Consider the following 14,732-nt stretch of genomic DNA (forward strand, 5'->3'; position numbering starts at 1 on the left):
GGTCTTTTACGCTAACTGCTGGTCCCGCAAGTGTTTTTTTTTTTTTTTTTTTGAGAGGTTTTCGCTATAGGGCACGTGCGCTCGCCAGACAGACAGAGAGAGACAGAGAGACAGAAAGCGAGAAATCACCCCCAGGGGGGATGGTCATGACGCAATCCCTTCTCCTCCATTCTCCTCTCGGGATCTTGGGCATGCACACACACGCGCCCAGCGTGAGTTTTAAGCCACCGGGTCCGGGACATGAACCGCGGTCGACTACGTGGGAGTCCAGCGACATAGCCATTAAGCTAACTGCTGGTTCCCCCACAAGTCTTTTTAATTGCCAGAGGGTTCACATACTTGCCAGACTAAGGGAAGAAAAAAATCTCAACGGGGCTTGGTCACACTGTAATCCCTTCTCCACGTCTCCATTCTGCTGGAATTTGGAGCATGCTTGCATGCTTCTGCTGTGTTTTCAAACTGCTGGGGTTGGGATTTGAACCATGGCCAACTAAGTGGGATCTAGTACCGCAAACTACTAGGCTACAGGGGTGACTCAAATCTCTTTAAGAGACTGCTTTCAATTCATTTCCACTTCATATACACAGAAGTGGAACAGTTGGAGCAGATGGCCACGTGGAATCCAGCTCCCTAGTCACTACCACGATGAAACCAGCTCTGATTTTTTTTTTTTTCAAGTTTATTTAGACAGAGAGAGAGAGATTGAGACACTCATATACAAGAGAACTCCTGACAGGGTCTTGTCACACTGTAATCATGCCGAGATTTTCAGTAATATCCAGTTGTAGGATCAAGGGAGTGTTCAGGTCAACCACAAATGAAACCTAGGGCCTCTCCGTACAGCTCTAGTATTATGCAGTAGTATCCCACTGCCTGTGCTACTGGCGCTGGGCCTAGGGCAGGCATTCTTGAAATGTGGTCCAGACTACCAGAGGGCTCCAAGACCCACATCAAGGGGTTAATGGGAGTAAAGTGCTTTTTCTAATAATACTACAACACTATTTGCCTGTGTTGATATTTGCACTGATGATGAAAAGCAATTATGAGCAGAATCACTTATGTCATAACATGGAGGAAGGCAGTAGTACCAAAATAAACACAACTTTGAGGTAAAACATCTTAAGAAAGTAGGAATTGGATTTTTTTTTTTTTTTTTTTTTTGCTAGATGATCCGTGCATAAGCCAGAGAAAGGAGGGAGAGGAGACAGGACTCCCCATGAGGAACAGTCACACCACAATCCCTTCTCCTCCATCTCTCCTTCGAGGTTTTTGAGCAAGCACATACATGTGCCTGGTATGTTTCTCAGGCTGCTGGGCCAAAGACTCAAACTGTGTGGTTGGCCACAGTTTGGGATCCAGCTGCCTTAACCAACAGGCCATGGAACTGATGAAGAAGGGAACTCTTCCAACACAACAAAGGGTATTTTGGAAAAGTTCACAACTATACTCAATGGTGAAACACTAAAAACTTTTCCTCTTAGCAATAAAAATCAGGATTGGCTTGGTGGCACAATAACAATACACAGCTCAAGTGAAGCAGGATCTGTATGGAACATTGTGCGGTCTGGTTCCCTGGTCAATCTGTACACTTTGAGCACGCCAATATGCATGTGTGCTCGCGCATGATCCTGGCTGGTTGGGAAGGAAAGCTGGGGAGGGTGAAATGAGTTTGAATCTTTTTGAAAGTGCTTGTTTTTAACTCTTATGAAATAAGTAAAAATCATAAACAAGCACAGATATCAGCTCTTTTTTTTGTAATATCTTTATTCAAATTTAGTATTAGTATTTTTTCATTTTTTTTTTTTGGAGATGTTTTCGCTATTGGGCGTGTGCACTCGCCAGACAGAGAGAGAGAGATAGAGAGACAGAAAGCGAGAAATTACCGCCCCAGGGGGGATGGCCACGCCACAATCCCTTCTCCATTCTCCTCTCAGGATCTTGGGCATGCACGCACACGTGCCCGGCATGAATTTTAAGTCACTGGGTCTGGGATGTGAACCGTGGTCGACTACATGGGAGTCCAGCAACATAGCCATTACGCTAACTGCTGGTCCCAAGATATCAGCTCTTGCTATCTCTATTTAACAATGTACTAGAGTGGGCCTGGCAGGTGGTGTGGTGGTTAAAGGTGCTGGACTCCCACATGGCTGAACACGGTTCAAGTCCCAGACCTGATGGCTTGCTTTCTCACCCCTTCCCTTCTTCCCTCTCTCTCTTTCCATCTCTGGCCAAATTAAAATAATAATAATAAATAAAATAAAAATTATTAAAAAAAGAATTATTTAATTTTATTCATTATCATTATTATCTTTTAACTTGACTAGAGAGAGACCAAGAGAGAACAGAGAAAGTGAAAAAGCAATCTGCCAGGTCTGGGACTCAAATCATGAATGGGCATGTGGGAGTCTCGTGCCTCAACCACTTTGGCTAGACTCTCACATGGCTGACCATAGTTGGAATCACAGACCAGGCAGCCTGCTTTATCACTTTCCTTCTCTCTGTCTGTCTGTCTGGTCAACTTAAAAAATAAATAAATAAAATAATGACAATGAATAAAATTAAATAAAAATAATTCTAAAAAAAATTTGCTGGAGGAAATAGACCCATTAGAGGGAGAAAAAATGAAATAAAAATAAAGAGAATCCAAATCAGAAAGGATATGTTAAAATTTTATTTAGAAAAAAAAAAATTTTATTTGGAAATGGCATTATCTTATATATAAAAAGTATTAAGGAATGAGTTCAACAAGGTTATAAGACACAGTATCAATATATAAAAATCAACTACATTGCTGTAGTTATCTAATGTGCTCATTAGATAAAATTATTGTGCTCTGGAGACAGAATTAAGAAAATTTTACTCATAGTAACATCAGGAAGAATCAAAGACTGGCCCTGTGGCTTAGTGATTAAGGGAGCTAGATCCCATATGGCTGATTGGGGTGTGCATTCTTATCTGGGCAGCTTGAAAATCAAGCCAGGTGTGTGTGTGTACATGTCCCAAATCCTAACAGGATTCTTCCTCTGTCTCTCTCTGGAAAGGGCACACACACACTCTGGGAATTAAAAAAAGAGAGAGATTTGCAGGGTAATGCCACTTTTCTAAAATGGTTTTGGTTTAGGAAAATATGCTTTTTTCATTAAAAAATGTTACTAGGGTGGGAGCAATGGCAATATGCTGCTTCAGAGAAGCCAGATCCTACATGGTGACCGTGGTCCGAATTCTTGGCCGTGTTAGCCAGAAACATGCCAGGTACAGTGTGTACAAGTCCCAGGACGTGACAGGCTGGAGGATGAGAGGAAGGAGATTGTGGGGAGCAAATCCTGCACAGGGTACTCATCTCTCTCTGCCTCTCATAATCACGAATAAAGAAAAAAATTCCAAAAATGTTAGCATGAAATTGTTCATTACAGTTACTTTAACAATTGACTAAATATCTTAAAATGTAATCAATTTTGGGGGCCAGCAGGTGGCATAATGGTTATGTTGTTGGACTCCCATCTAATCAACTGTGGTTCAAGTCCTGAACCCAGTGGCTTAAAACTCAGGCTGGACGTGTGTGCATGCATGCTTAAATCCCAAGACATAAATGGAGCAGAAGGGATTGTGACGTGGCCAACCTCCCTGGGGGGTGATTTTTTGCTTTCTGCCTCTCTGGTTTACAAATGTGCTCTCAAAAGAAAAACAAAACAAAACAAACAAACAAAGATCCTACGGACACGACAGCATTTGGGAGCTTGGGGTAGAGGAACAGGCTGAGAGGGAAAGCCTGAAGCTGTAGAGACTCCAGTAGGTGAGGAGGGCATCAGGTGGGTGAGGAGGGCATCCAGGCAGGGCAACAACCTAGCATGGAATCCAGAGGAGCAAAGGAAGTAAACCGTACCTCACTAGAATGTCATTAGGGTAATATATACTCACTATGTGAGCCCAGAGCAAGCACAGTCCAAGTGTTGTCTGTTATTATTATTAAAGTTCGTTCATTTACTTCCTCCATAAGTAGATAAAGAGGAGAGCGAGAGAAAAAAGCACAGAACCTCTCCATAAGAGTCGATTTTGCAGAGCAGTGTGTCACCTCTGTGCCACCATCTGGCTTCATTTGCTACTACTAACATACATATAGTCTGTCACAGTGCCAAATGTACAAAGCCTAACACACACATGTTTATTATACGACCATACAATTATATTACTTCCTACATATCTCATCTACATACACTAGCTAACGTCTCCATGACAGCAAAACTATTTCTAAAAATTTACTCCATTAACACTTAAGACTTATATCTCTTTCACTAATTCATTTTTTCATCCAGACTTCCAAATTTGTTTTTTTTTTCTGTACAGTTCTGGCTAAGTTTTCCTTTAGTATTTCCTTAAATTTTCCACTTACTTTCATCCTGACCCTCTCCATTAAGATCTTAAAATTTGGTGGGACCAGCAGTTGGCGTTAATGCCTATTTCACTGGACTCCTATGTAGTTGACATGGTTCGAGTCCCGGAACCGGTGGCTTAAACTCATGCCAGGTGCACGTGCGTGTGTGCCCAAGATCCCGAGAGGAGAATGGAGAAGGGACTGTGGCGTGGCTATCCCCTCTGGGGGGTGATTTCGCCCTTTCTGTCTGTCTGTCTTCCTGGAGAGTGCATGCACCCTATAGCAAAAACTCTCAAAAAAACAAAACAAAACAACAACAATCTTATAATTCAGGAACAGCAGATGGCACAGCAGTTACAGTGCTACTCTCACATGGCTGACCGTGCTTCGAGTCCCAGACCCAGTGGTTTAAAATTCACGCTGGGCACGTGTGTGTGTGTGTGCCTAAGATCCCAGGAGAACAGAAATGGGACTGCAACCTTGGCACCCCGCTGGGGAGTGATTTCTCACTTTCTGTCTTTGTCCCTCTGGTGTACCATATACATTTTTGTCCTAGAACAAAAATCTCCCCCCCTTAAAAACAAAAAGATCTTAAAAACAAAAAGATAAGGAGCTAGACTCAGTGTAAAACTCATTACCTCAGCAAACTTAACACATAAAACATCCAGGTTGGTGAATGAAGGGTTTAACAGAGTAAGTCCACATCTATTTCCCACATGAATACACACAGATGAACTTGAAACATGTCTTATTTGTTGCATACCTGTCCGCGTTTTGGTGCATGCATGTATACCCCTAGGTAGAGTCCCATGGAAGGGGAATAAGCAAGTCGTAACTTGTGTCCAGTCCCAGCAGTGAGTCGAAGGTCTTTATTCACAGGGACATACTCCAGTATGTCGGCTACCATCAGGCACATCTGGTCCTGCCCAAGACAAGAGTTAACAGGTTGCATTAAAGAAATCTGCAGCCAGCAGGTGGTGTGGTGGTTAAGGAGCTAGACTCCCATACACGGTTGATTGTGGGATGAGTCCTGGACCAGATGCTGAGTGTGTGTGTGCACGGGTCCAAAATTCTGAGAGGAGAACACAGGAGAAGGGATTGTGGTATGCCCATTCCCCTGGGGTGATTTCTCATTCTGCCTCTCTGTCTCACTCTGGCAAACACAAATGCCCTATGGCACAAACCTTTAAAAAAAAGAAGAAGAAGAAGAAGAAGAAAGAAGGAGAAGAAGAAGAAGGAGAAGAAAGAAGAAGAAGAAGAAAGAAGAAGAAGAAAGAAGAAGAAGAAGAAAGAAGGAGAAGAAGAAGAAGGAGAAGAAAGAAGAAGAAGAAGAAAGAAGAAGAAGAAAGAAGAAGAAAAAGAAATCAGTCTTTTTCTAAAGTATACCTTCATTAAAAAAAAAAAAAAAATTGTTTCTCCTATGAGAGAGATGAGGGAAGAGACAATACCTGAACAGGATCTTGATGCCAAGATACATCCCTGGCCAAGCCCAGATCATGGGCACTGGCATGTGCGGGGAGGTCTCTGGATATGAACCTTTCGATGTGAGCCAGCCTCAGAGAGCAGTGTGTTTTATTCCTGTGCCACTGTCCAGTCCCTATGCAGTCCTTATTCCCTGCCCTTTCAAAGGATATACGTTCATTATATCTGGCACTCTAGTTATCTGATCAAAGACCCTAATAAGCTCTTGTTTTTAAAGGACTAAGATGAAAAAATCTGAGTTGGAGCCAGCAGGTGAGGTGGTGGGTAAGGCACTGTATTCCCATATAGCTGACTGTGGTCTGAATCTTGGACCTGGTGGCTTGAAAACCGTGCCAGGCACATGTGGGTGGGTGCCTAAAATCCTGAAAGAATGGAGAAGGGATTTTAGAGTGGCCACCTCTCCTGGGGGGTGATTTTTCATTTTCTCTCCGTCTCTCTCTAGCAAGAGCACATGCCCTGTGTCAAAAACCTAAAAAACTAAACAAAACAAAAACTTGAGTCTGCTTGATAAACAATCAGTGCTGTGTTTTTGGTGAGTCTAGAAAACTATCTTATGAACTTGCATTTTAAAAACATATGAGAAGCCGGCAGATGGGGTGGTGGCTAAAGGCGCTGGACTCCCACATGGCCGACTGCAGTTCGAGTCCCAGACCTGGTGGCTAGCTTTCTCACTTTCTCTCTGTCTCTGATCAAACCAGAAAATAACAAGTTAAATAATAAAAAATAATTCTTTAAAAAAGAAAAACAAAAAACATGTATTAGCCCAACTATGTGGCACTGGTGTTTGGAGGTGCTGCTATAAGAAGTCAGAAGAAACACAGGAAAGATCCAGGTTCATATCCTGGGTTTTTCTGAACATGCTGGGTGTGATCCTGGCTGGCTGCAGGGCTTTAGGACTGCAGTGTACAGTTCCTGTCTAGGGTGCTCTTCCCTCTCAGAAAAACTAAAAAAAAAAAGAAAAAAAGGCATTTGTTGCTAATAAATGAAGGATATATTTTATACTATTCTTTAAATGTTCCTGTATGATTCATAATTTTTGAAACAAAAGAACAAAAAGTGGGAAAATGTATGCAAAATAAAGTTAAATGAATCTGAATCTGGAAAAAGACTCATAATTTCCAAATCAAATTGATCTTTTAAGAGAAAAAGCAAGATTTATTTCAATTCTCTCACAGTTCACAATCCTATTTTAACTTACAGTAACCATACATGCAGCACTTACCTTAAAAGACCACATTCGTAGTTTATGATCCTGACAAAGAGCAAAGATAAAGGCGTCGTGCTCGACACAATGAACAGCAAGGCTGAGTGGACGATCTGAAGGCCCTTGATCACCCCTAAAAACATAAGGCCAGGCTTTATACTTTTACTGTTGGAAATAAGTTGATCATTAGAGGGTAACAGTAGTTTGCATAACGGCTATGTTGCTGAACTCCCATGTAGTCGACCACAGTTTGCGTCCTGGACCTGGTGGCTTAAACTCACACTAGGCTCATGTGTGTGTGCCCAAGATCCCGAGAGGAGAATGGAGGAGAAGGGATTGCGACGTGGCCATCCCCCCTGGGGGGTGACTTCTCGCTTTCTATCTCTCTGTCTCTCTCTGCCTTTCTGGCAAGTACACGCGCCCTATAACAAAAACTTCTCCAAAAAAATAAATAAATAAAATAAAAATAAAAAGCTGATCATTAGAATATGCAAGTTAAGAGATACAATGGAATTATAAATGCAGCAGAAGGAGCAAGAATTGAAATGCTGCTTTATTTCTCTCTGATTTATAATCAACTACTATAATACATTTCATAAGGTTCTACATCACAATAGGATGTGGTCTATCTTTTAGTATTGTTTTATTCTAACCATCAAAAATTTTCTTTTCTTTTTTTTTTTAAGGAGATTTTTGCTATAGGATGCATGTGTTTGTTGAAGAGAGACAGGAAAAAAAAAATCACCCGAGGAGGGATGGCCACACGGCAACCCTTTGTCCTCCATTCTCCTCATGGGGCAAAAAATCATCCCTGAGGAGGGATGGCCACATGGCAACCCTTTGTCCTCCATTCTCCTCATGGGATTTTGGACACTTATGCACATGAGCCTGGTGTGAGTTTTTAAGCTGCCAGGTCTGGGACTTGAACTGTGGTCAACTACATGGGAGTCTAGTGATGTAACCATTATGCCATGTGCTGATCTCCATCAAAAACTTTCTACTTCTAATAATTTTACACAAAATTGAAGTGAAGCACCAAACTGGATATTGTGAAAATATAAATAGCCAGTCTCTGCTGTCAGGGTGTTCAACTGTAAATGAGTAGACTGGGAGTGTGGTTTTCCTCAGGTGGAATGTGATGTCATGTAAACAACTCCTTTCCATTATGAGATCTGCCTTGGAGTCAGACTGGAAACACTAACAGGTGTTAACCAGTACAAAGATCAAATTCTTGAGCCCTTTGATTTACCTGCCAGACACCACTTACCTGATAGCTGTTGGCATCCAGCCTATAAGCAATCGCTGCATTACCGAACTCTGCTTCAGTTCCACAACTGACATCATCCCTGCAATGATAACCAAGACACCTCTTGATCATACCCAATGTCAAGAATGATGCAACCACAAACTAGGTCTTTGTAATGGGTGACAGGCTGCTATATCTCTGTACTAACAAAGTTTTAGGACATACCCTTCCTACATATGCCACACCCACAATATTTTGAGTCATTATTAGATTAACACAAAATGTATTTTTATACTTCTAAGGGAAATTTCTGCCATTTACAGATAGGAACTCTTATTGCCACTTAGTAGAATCACTTCATTCTTTTCAAAACTCTCACTGGGTATTTTTCATGTGTCAGGCACACTGAAGTGACACTGAATAAAGGACTAAGAGGTAAGGAAGCGAGCCATGTTGGCAGCTGGCTATCCCAGGCAAGCGCCCTGGGGTGGGTGTGTGCCTGGTATGCTGAAGGAACTGTAAGAAGGCACATGACAGGCACAGTGACCAGGAGGGGAAAGAAAGAAAAGATGAGGTTCAAGAGGCAGCAAGAGGGCATCGTGATCAACGTCAGTATGGTAGGTCTGTTCAGAGTAACAGGAAAAACAATCCTCATTGGGTGGCTTTGAGCAGTGCAGTGATAGGACCCCACTTATATTTCACGTGTACTAGTCCACCTGAGAAGTTTCTGAAGAGGGGTAAAGACAGATCTGGGGAGATATTTAGAAAGCAAATGCAACAATTCAGGCAAGAGACAGCAATAACTTGGAGAAAAAGATCAGCAAACTTCTTCATTCCAATTAATTCATTTTAATTACAATACCTCGATCTGAGGATAGACAACCAGTCCACTTCTCTATTCTACCACAGGACTTAGAACAGGCTTATATTTATCTATTTGCTTCCCTAACCCTAATAGGCTTTACAGTTTCTCATCCACTATATAACAGGAAAGCACTTGAGACTTAATAGGCAAGAAGTGATGAATGCCCCATTTGGAAGTAGTCCAGAAGCATTCTGTGCATTGGATGATGGGCTGAACTTCTAAGGTCTGTTTAAACGACAAAGTTCCTTGTTCAATGTTAAATCCATGCTCTGTCCCCATTCTTACCAGGTATGTCATAAGGAGGTAGTTTAAGAACAAAGATCCCCCCGGAAGCAGATGGCAGAGCAAACAGAGCCTCCCCATCACTGCTGAGCCAGGCTGCCGAGGCGGTAGAATTAGGAGTCAGTCCAGGTACTGCTGGAATCAACTGATAGTTGCAAGGATCCCGGAAATCAACTTTTCCAATGTCAGTGAATACTGACTGCATCTGACTTTCAATTACCAACTCCTGTGAGGGGAATTAAAAAGAAAAATCCCTTAAACCAAAACAATCTGAAAATTTTTAAAGAGAATTATTTATTTATTATTATTATTGTTAATGTTATTTTTCACATGAGTTTTGCCAGAGAAAGTCAGAGAGAGAGGGAGAGTGAGAAAGCAAGCTGCCAGGGCTGGGGCTCAAACCACGGCCAGCCATGTGGGAATTCCAACACCTTAACCACCATGCCACCTGCTGGCCCAACAATCTGAATTTTGCTCAGTTCCTCTCTATTAAAGGTTTTGGAGTTTAAAAAAATAAATAAAACTGTTGAGTTCCAGAAGAAAGCTAGCTACCTTTTATTATTATTATTATTATTTTTAATTTGCCACAGGCACATGTACTTGCCAGGGAGAGGGGGAGACAGAGTGAGGAAGCATGCCCCATGGGGTATGGTCACACTGCAATCCCTTTTCCACTTCTCCCTTTGTGATTTTGGACATGCACACACATGTACCAGGAGTGCTTATCCAGCTTCCAGGACTCGTTAAACCACACAGTTGACTCTGTGGGATCCAGCTGCCTTAACCATCACAAAAAAGGTATTCTTTTTAATAAAAACTATGTTTTCAATTTAAAATGTGTGTCTAATCATTTTAAATAGTAACTATTAAAATATGCTGGTAAGAGTTACCAAGGAATCCAAATCTTCTCAATTCCAGAGGATATTGCTCTAGTACTAAATTCCTGATAGATTAATTCAGGGAGGAGGGGAATAAGATAATGCACATAATCAACTTACACTCCTATACATCCGGGAAGGGTGTGGTAAAAGTACCCTGTGCACTGTTTGATTGGTTAATATCAAGAGTATCACATGATTCTGAGTCTCAGAGACATAAACCCCTCCAGGTAAGACGCTGCAATTCTGGAATTTTAGTCGAACAGCATTATTCAACAGATTTAGGTCCAGTGATTCTTCCACCAGCTCCAATGTATCTCCAGAGGTCTTCCTGTTAAAAAAGAAATATTTGTTTAAAATGTTTATGCTGTTCTTTCTCAATGACTGTTGATTTAAAATACGTGAGAATGATGTCCAAGTAAACAATCCAAATTTGAAAATTTTAGATAAACAATACACTTTTACATTCCAGATCACATTATATAGATTTATTAAATACAACACAACAAAATTAAATCTCATTATGATTTGGTTAAGTGGAAGCATTTCCAAACTTAATATAGTTCTTTTTTAAAGATTTAATTTTCTTTCTTTATTTATTCATTTGTCTTAATTTGACACTGAAAGAGAGAGAGAGAGAGGGAAAGTGAGAAAGCAAGCCACCAGGACTCGAACCATGGTTGGCCATGTGGGAGTGTCCAGCCCCTTAACCATCATGCCACCTGCTGGGCCCATTATATTTCTTTTTTTTTTTTATTTTAATTTTTTTGTTAAGGTTTTTGCCATAGGGTGCATGTGCTCCTAGCAAGGAGGGAGGGAGTAACATAGTGAGAAGGAAAGTGAGAGATGGCCCCCTGGGAGAGATGGCTGTGCCATAATTCTTTCCCTTCCTGGGATTTCAGGCACTTACACGTGTGTCTGGTTTGAGTTTCTAACTGCCAGGTCTGGACTCAAACTCCACTCGACCATGTGGGAGTCTAGCACCTTAATGCCTATGTCACTTGCTGGCCTTAACAGTCCATTTATTTAGAACAATATTCAATGCAATACAAGTCTAGCAGGTGGCATGGTGGTTCAGGTGCTGGATCCCACATGGACAGGTACAAAGTTAAGGTCCCAGACCCAGCGGCTTGGAAATCACGTCAGGTGCACATGTGTGTGTCCAAAATCCCAAGGAAAATGGAAGAGAAGGGACTGCAGAGTGGCCATCTCCCCTGAGGGGGTGACTTTTCACTTTCTCTCCTCGCTCTCTCTCAGGTGAATGCACATGCCCTATAGCAAAACTCAAAACAAAACAAAACAAAAAACTTTATTGTGATGAAAATGAACACTACATACCTCCATTACTTGGAGTGGACTATGGCTTCCACATACACTACAGCATCAAATAAAATTGACCTTAATGTGGGTACATCCCTCCCCCCCCTTTTTTTGGAGAGCTTTTTGCTATAGGGTGTGTGCACTCGCCAGACAGAGAGACAGAAAGCGAGAAATCACCCCCCCAGGCGGGATGGCCATGCCGCAATCCCTTCTCCATTCTCCTCTCAGGATCTTGGGCACGCACGCACATGCGCCTGGTGTGAGTTTTAAGCCACTGGGTCCGGGACAGGAACCGCGGTCGACTACGTGGGAGTCCAGCGGCATAGCCATTACGCTAACTGCTGGTTCCCCATCCCTCCCTTTTGAAAAAGAATTATTTTACTGAACTTTTTATTTCATTCATTCATTCATTTATTTAAATTTGACCAGACAGGGACAGAGAGAGAGAGAGAGAGACAGAGAGAGAGGAAGCAAATCACCGGGTTTGGAACTTGAATTGCAGCTGGTCATGTGGGAGTCTAGTGCCCTCGACCACCATGCCACCTGCCGCCCCATTACTTCTTAACCCACAATAACATGAACAAATTTTGTTTTCTGCCTTTATATTATGTGTGTATTTGAAGAGAGAGGCATTAATTCTCTCTCTCTTTTTTAAAGAGTTATTTTATTGGGGCCAGTGGGTGGCAATTGTTAAGGTGCTGGAATTCCCATATGGCCAACTGTGGTTTGAGTCCTGGACCTGGAGGCTTCCTTTCTCACGCTCCCTCTCTCTGGCAAAACTCATGTGAAAAATAAATAAATAAATAAATAAATAAATAAATAAATAAAATTTTTGTTTTTGGAGAGGTTTCTGCTATAGGGCACAGGTGCTCACCAGAAAGACAGAGACAGACAGAGAGACAGAAAGTGAGAAATAACCCCCATGGGGGATGGCCACGCTCTAATCCCTTCTCCATTCTCTTCTCAGGATCTTGGGCACGCATGCACATGCGCCCAGTGTGCGTTTAAGCCACCGAGTTTGGGATTTGAACTGCGGTTGACTACATGGGAGTCCAGCAATATAGATGGTACGCCAACTGCTGGACTCAATAAAAACAATTCTTAAAAACATTTGTTTTATTTAACTTTATTTCATTCATTCATTTAAATTTGAACAGAGAGGGAGAGAGTGGGGGTGGTAAGAAAGCAAGTTGCCAGTCTGGAACTCAAACTGCCCTCAGTCATGTGGAAGTCCAGCAGAGGGGCACTATTTCTAACTAAAGAAATACTTCTAAAAAATATAAAAATAACATATTGAACAAGGTTAATTTTTCTTTTTCTTTCTTTTTTTTGAGAGAGATTTTTGTTACAGGGTACATGCGCTCGCCAAAGAGAGAGAGCAAGACAGACAGAAAGCAAGAAATCACCCCCCTGGGGGGATGGCCATGCCACAATTCCTTCTTCTCCATCCTCTTCTTGGGATTTTGGGCATGAATGCACGTGTCTGGCGAGTTTTAAGCTGCCAGGTCCAGGACTTGAACCATGGTCAACTATCCAGTGATGTAGCCATTACGCTGTTGGTCCCAGAAGGTTAAATATTCTACTGATAACCAAGTACTGATTTGTATTATTCCCAAAAGAAGTTTCTTTTGATAGTGCCCTGTGAGGAGTGGAGAGGTGTCTGCCATGTGCACCATGCTATCCTTACACCTGGCAAAATGCCTGGGAAAGAGGGGAGAGAGTGGGGGTGGTAAGAAAGCAAGCTGCCAGGTCTGGAACTCAAACTGCCGTCAGTCATGTGGAAGTCCAGCAGAGGGGCACTATTTCTAACTAAAGAAATACTTCTAAAAAATATAAAAATAACATATTGAACAAGGTTAATTTTTCTTTTTCTTTCTTTTTTTTGAGAGAGATTTTTGTTACAGGGTACATGCACTCGCCAAAGGGAGAGAGCAAGACAGACAGAAAGCAAGAAATCACCCCCCTGGGGGGATGGCCATGCCACAATTCCTTCTTCTCCATCCTCTTCTTGGGATTTTGGGCATGAATGCACGTGTCTGGCGAGTTTTAAGCTGCCAGGTCCAGGACTTGAACCATGGTCAACTATGTGAGAGTCCAGTGATGTAACCATTACGCTGCCAGAAACAGAAGGTTAAATATTCTACTGATAACCAAGTACTGATTTGTATTATTCCCAAAAGAAGTTTCTTTTGATAGTGCCCTGTGAGGAGTGGAGAGGTGTCTGCCATGTGCACCATGCTATCCTTACACCTGGCAAAATGCCTGGGAAAGAGCTAACATTCTTTCTTTTTCAGAGTTTTTTGCTATAGGGCACATGCCAGAAAGACAGAGACAGAAAGCAAGAAATCATCTCCCAGTTGGGGATGGCCACACCACAGTCCCTTCTCCTCCCTTCTCCTCCTCTCGGGATCCCTGACCACACACACGAGCCTGGTATGAGTTTAAGTCACTGAGTCCAGGACTCGAATGTGATTGACTACATGGAGTCCAGTGATATAGCCATTACACCAACTGTTGGTCCCACGGAACTAACATTCTTTAACTGATTTTTAATAAAACACACAAAAACTTAAAACAAACAAACAAAAAAAGCTTTAATCAAATTCCAGCTCGGGACCAGCAGTTAGTGTAATGGCTTGTAGCTGGACTCCCATGCAGTTGACCATGGTTTGCATCCTGGACCCGGTGGCTTAAAACTCACGCCGGGCGCGTGTGCGTATGTGCCCAAGATCCCGAGAGAACAGAGGAGAAGGGATTGCGGCATGGCCATCTCCCTGGGGGGTGATTTCTCGCTTTCTATCTCTCTGTCTCTCTATCTGGCGAGCGCACGTGCCCTATATTTAAAACCTCTCAAAAAAAAAAAAAAATTCCAACTGCAGCATACAAGACAAAGCAATCTGTTTAAAGCCACTATGTCCCCTCCATTCCTTGTGCTGAGCTTTTACCAATCACAGAAACTGCCATGTTACTTTACTCTAAGGAAGAAACATTGGCCTTTCAAGTATTTGTCAACTGTGAAAACCACTGGCATAGATACATGGTAGGTCCCTTACTCAGCATGTATGGTGTCAAATCCTGCTCTT

The 14,732-nt window shown here is 42.2% G+C and overlaps 1 protein-coding gene across 1 annotated transcript in view; it reads right to left on the minus strand.

Annotated features, from left to right (window-relative positions):
* NUP160 (nucleoporin 160) overlaps positions 1-14,732 on the minus strand; it is a gene marked incomplete at its 5' end in the record, with an annotated part of 92,848 nt that overhangs the window by 61,248 nt on the left and 16,868 nt on the right. The window contains 5 exon segments of the mRNA XM_027775432.1: positions 5,136-5,294; positions 7,077-7,191; positions 8,326-8,404; positions 9,455-9,677; positions 10,450-10,660. Coding sequence (XP_027631233.1) covers positions 5,136-5,294; positions 7,077-7,191; positions 8,326-8,404; positions 9,455-9,677; positions 10,450-10,660 — 787 coding nt within the window.

Source organism: Tupaia chinensis, unplaced genomic scaffold (genome assembly GCF_000334495.1).
Source record: "Tupaia chinensis unplaced genomic scaffold, TupChi_1.0 Scaffold000561_1, whole genome shotgun sequence".
NCBI lineage: Eukaryota > Metazoa > Chordata > Mammalia > Scandentia > Tupaiidae > Tupaia > Tupaia belangeri.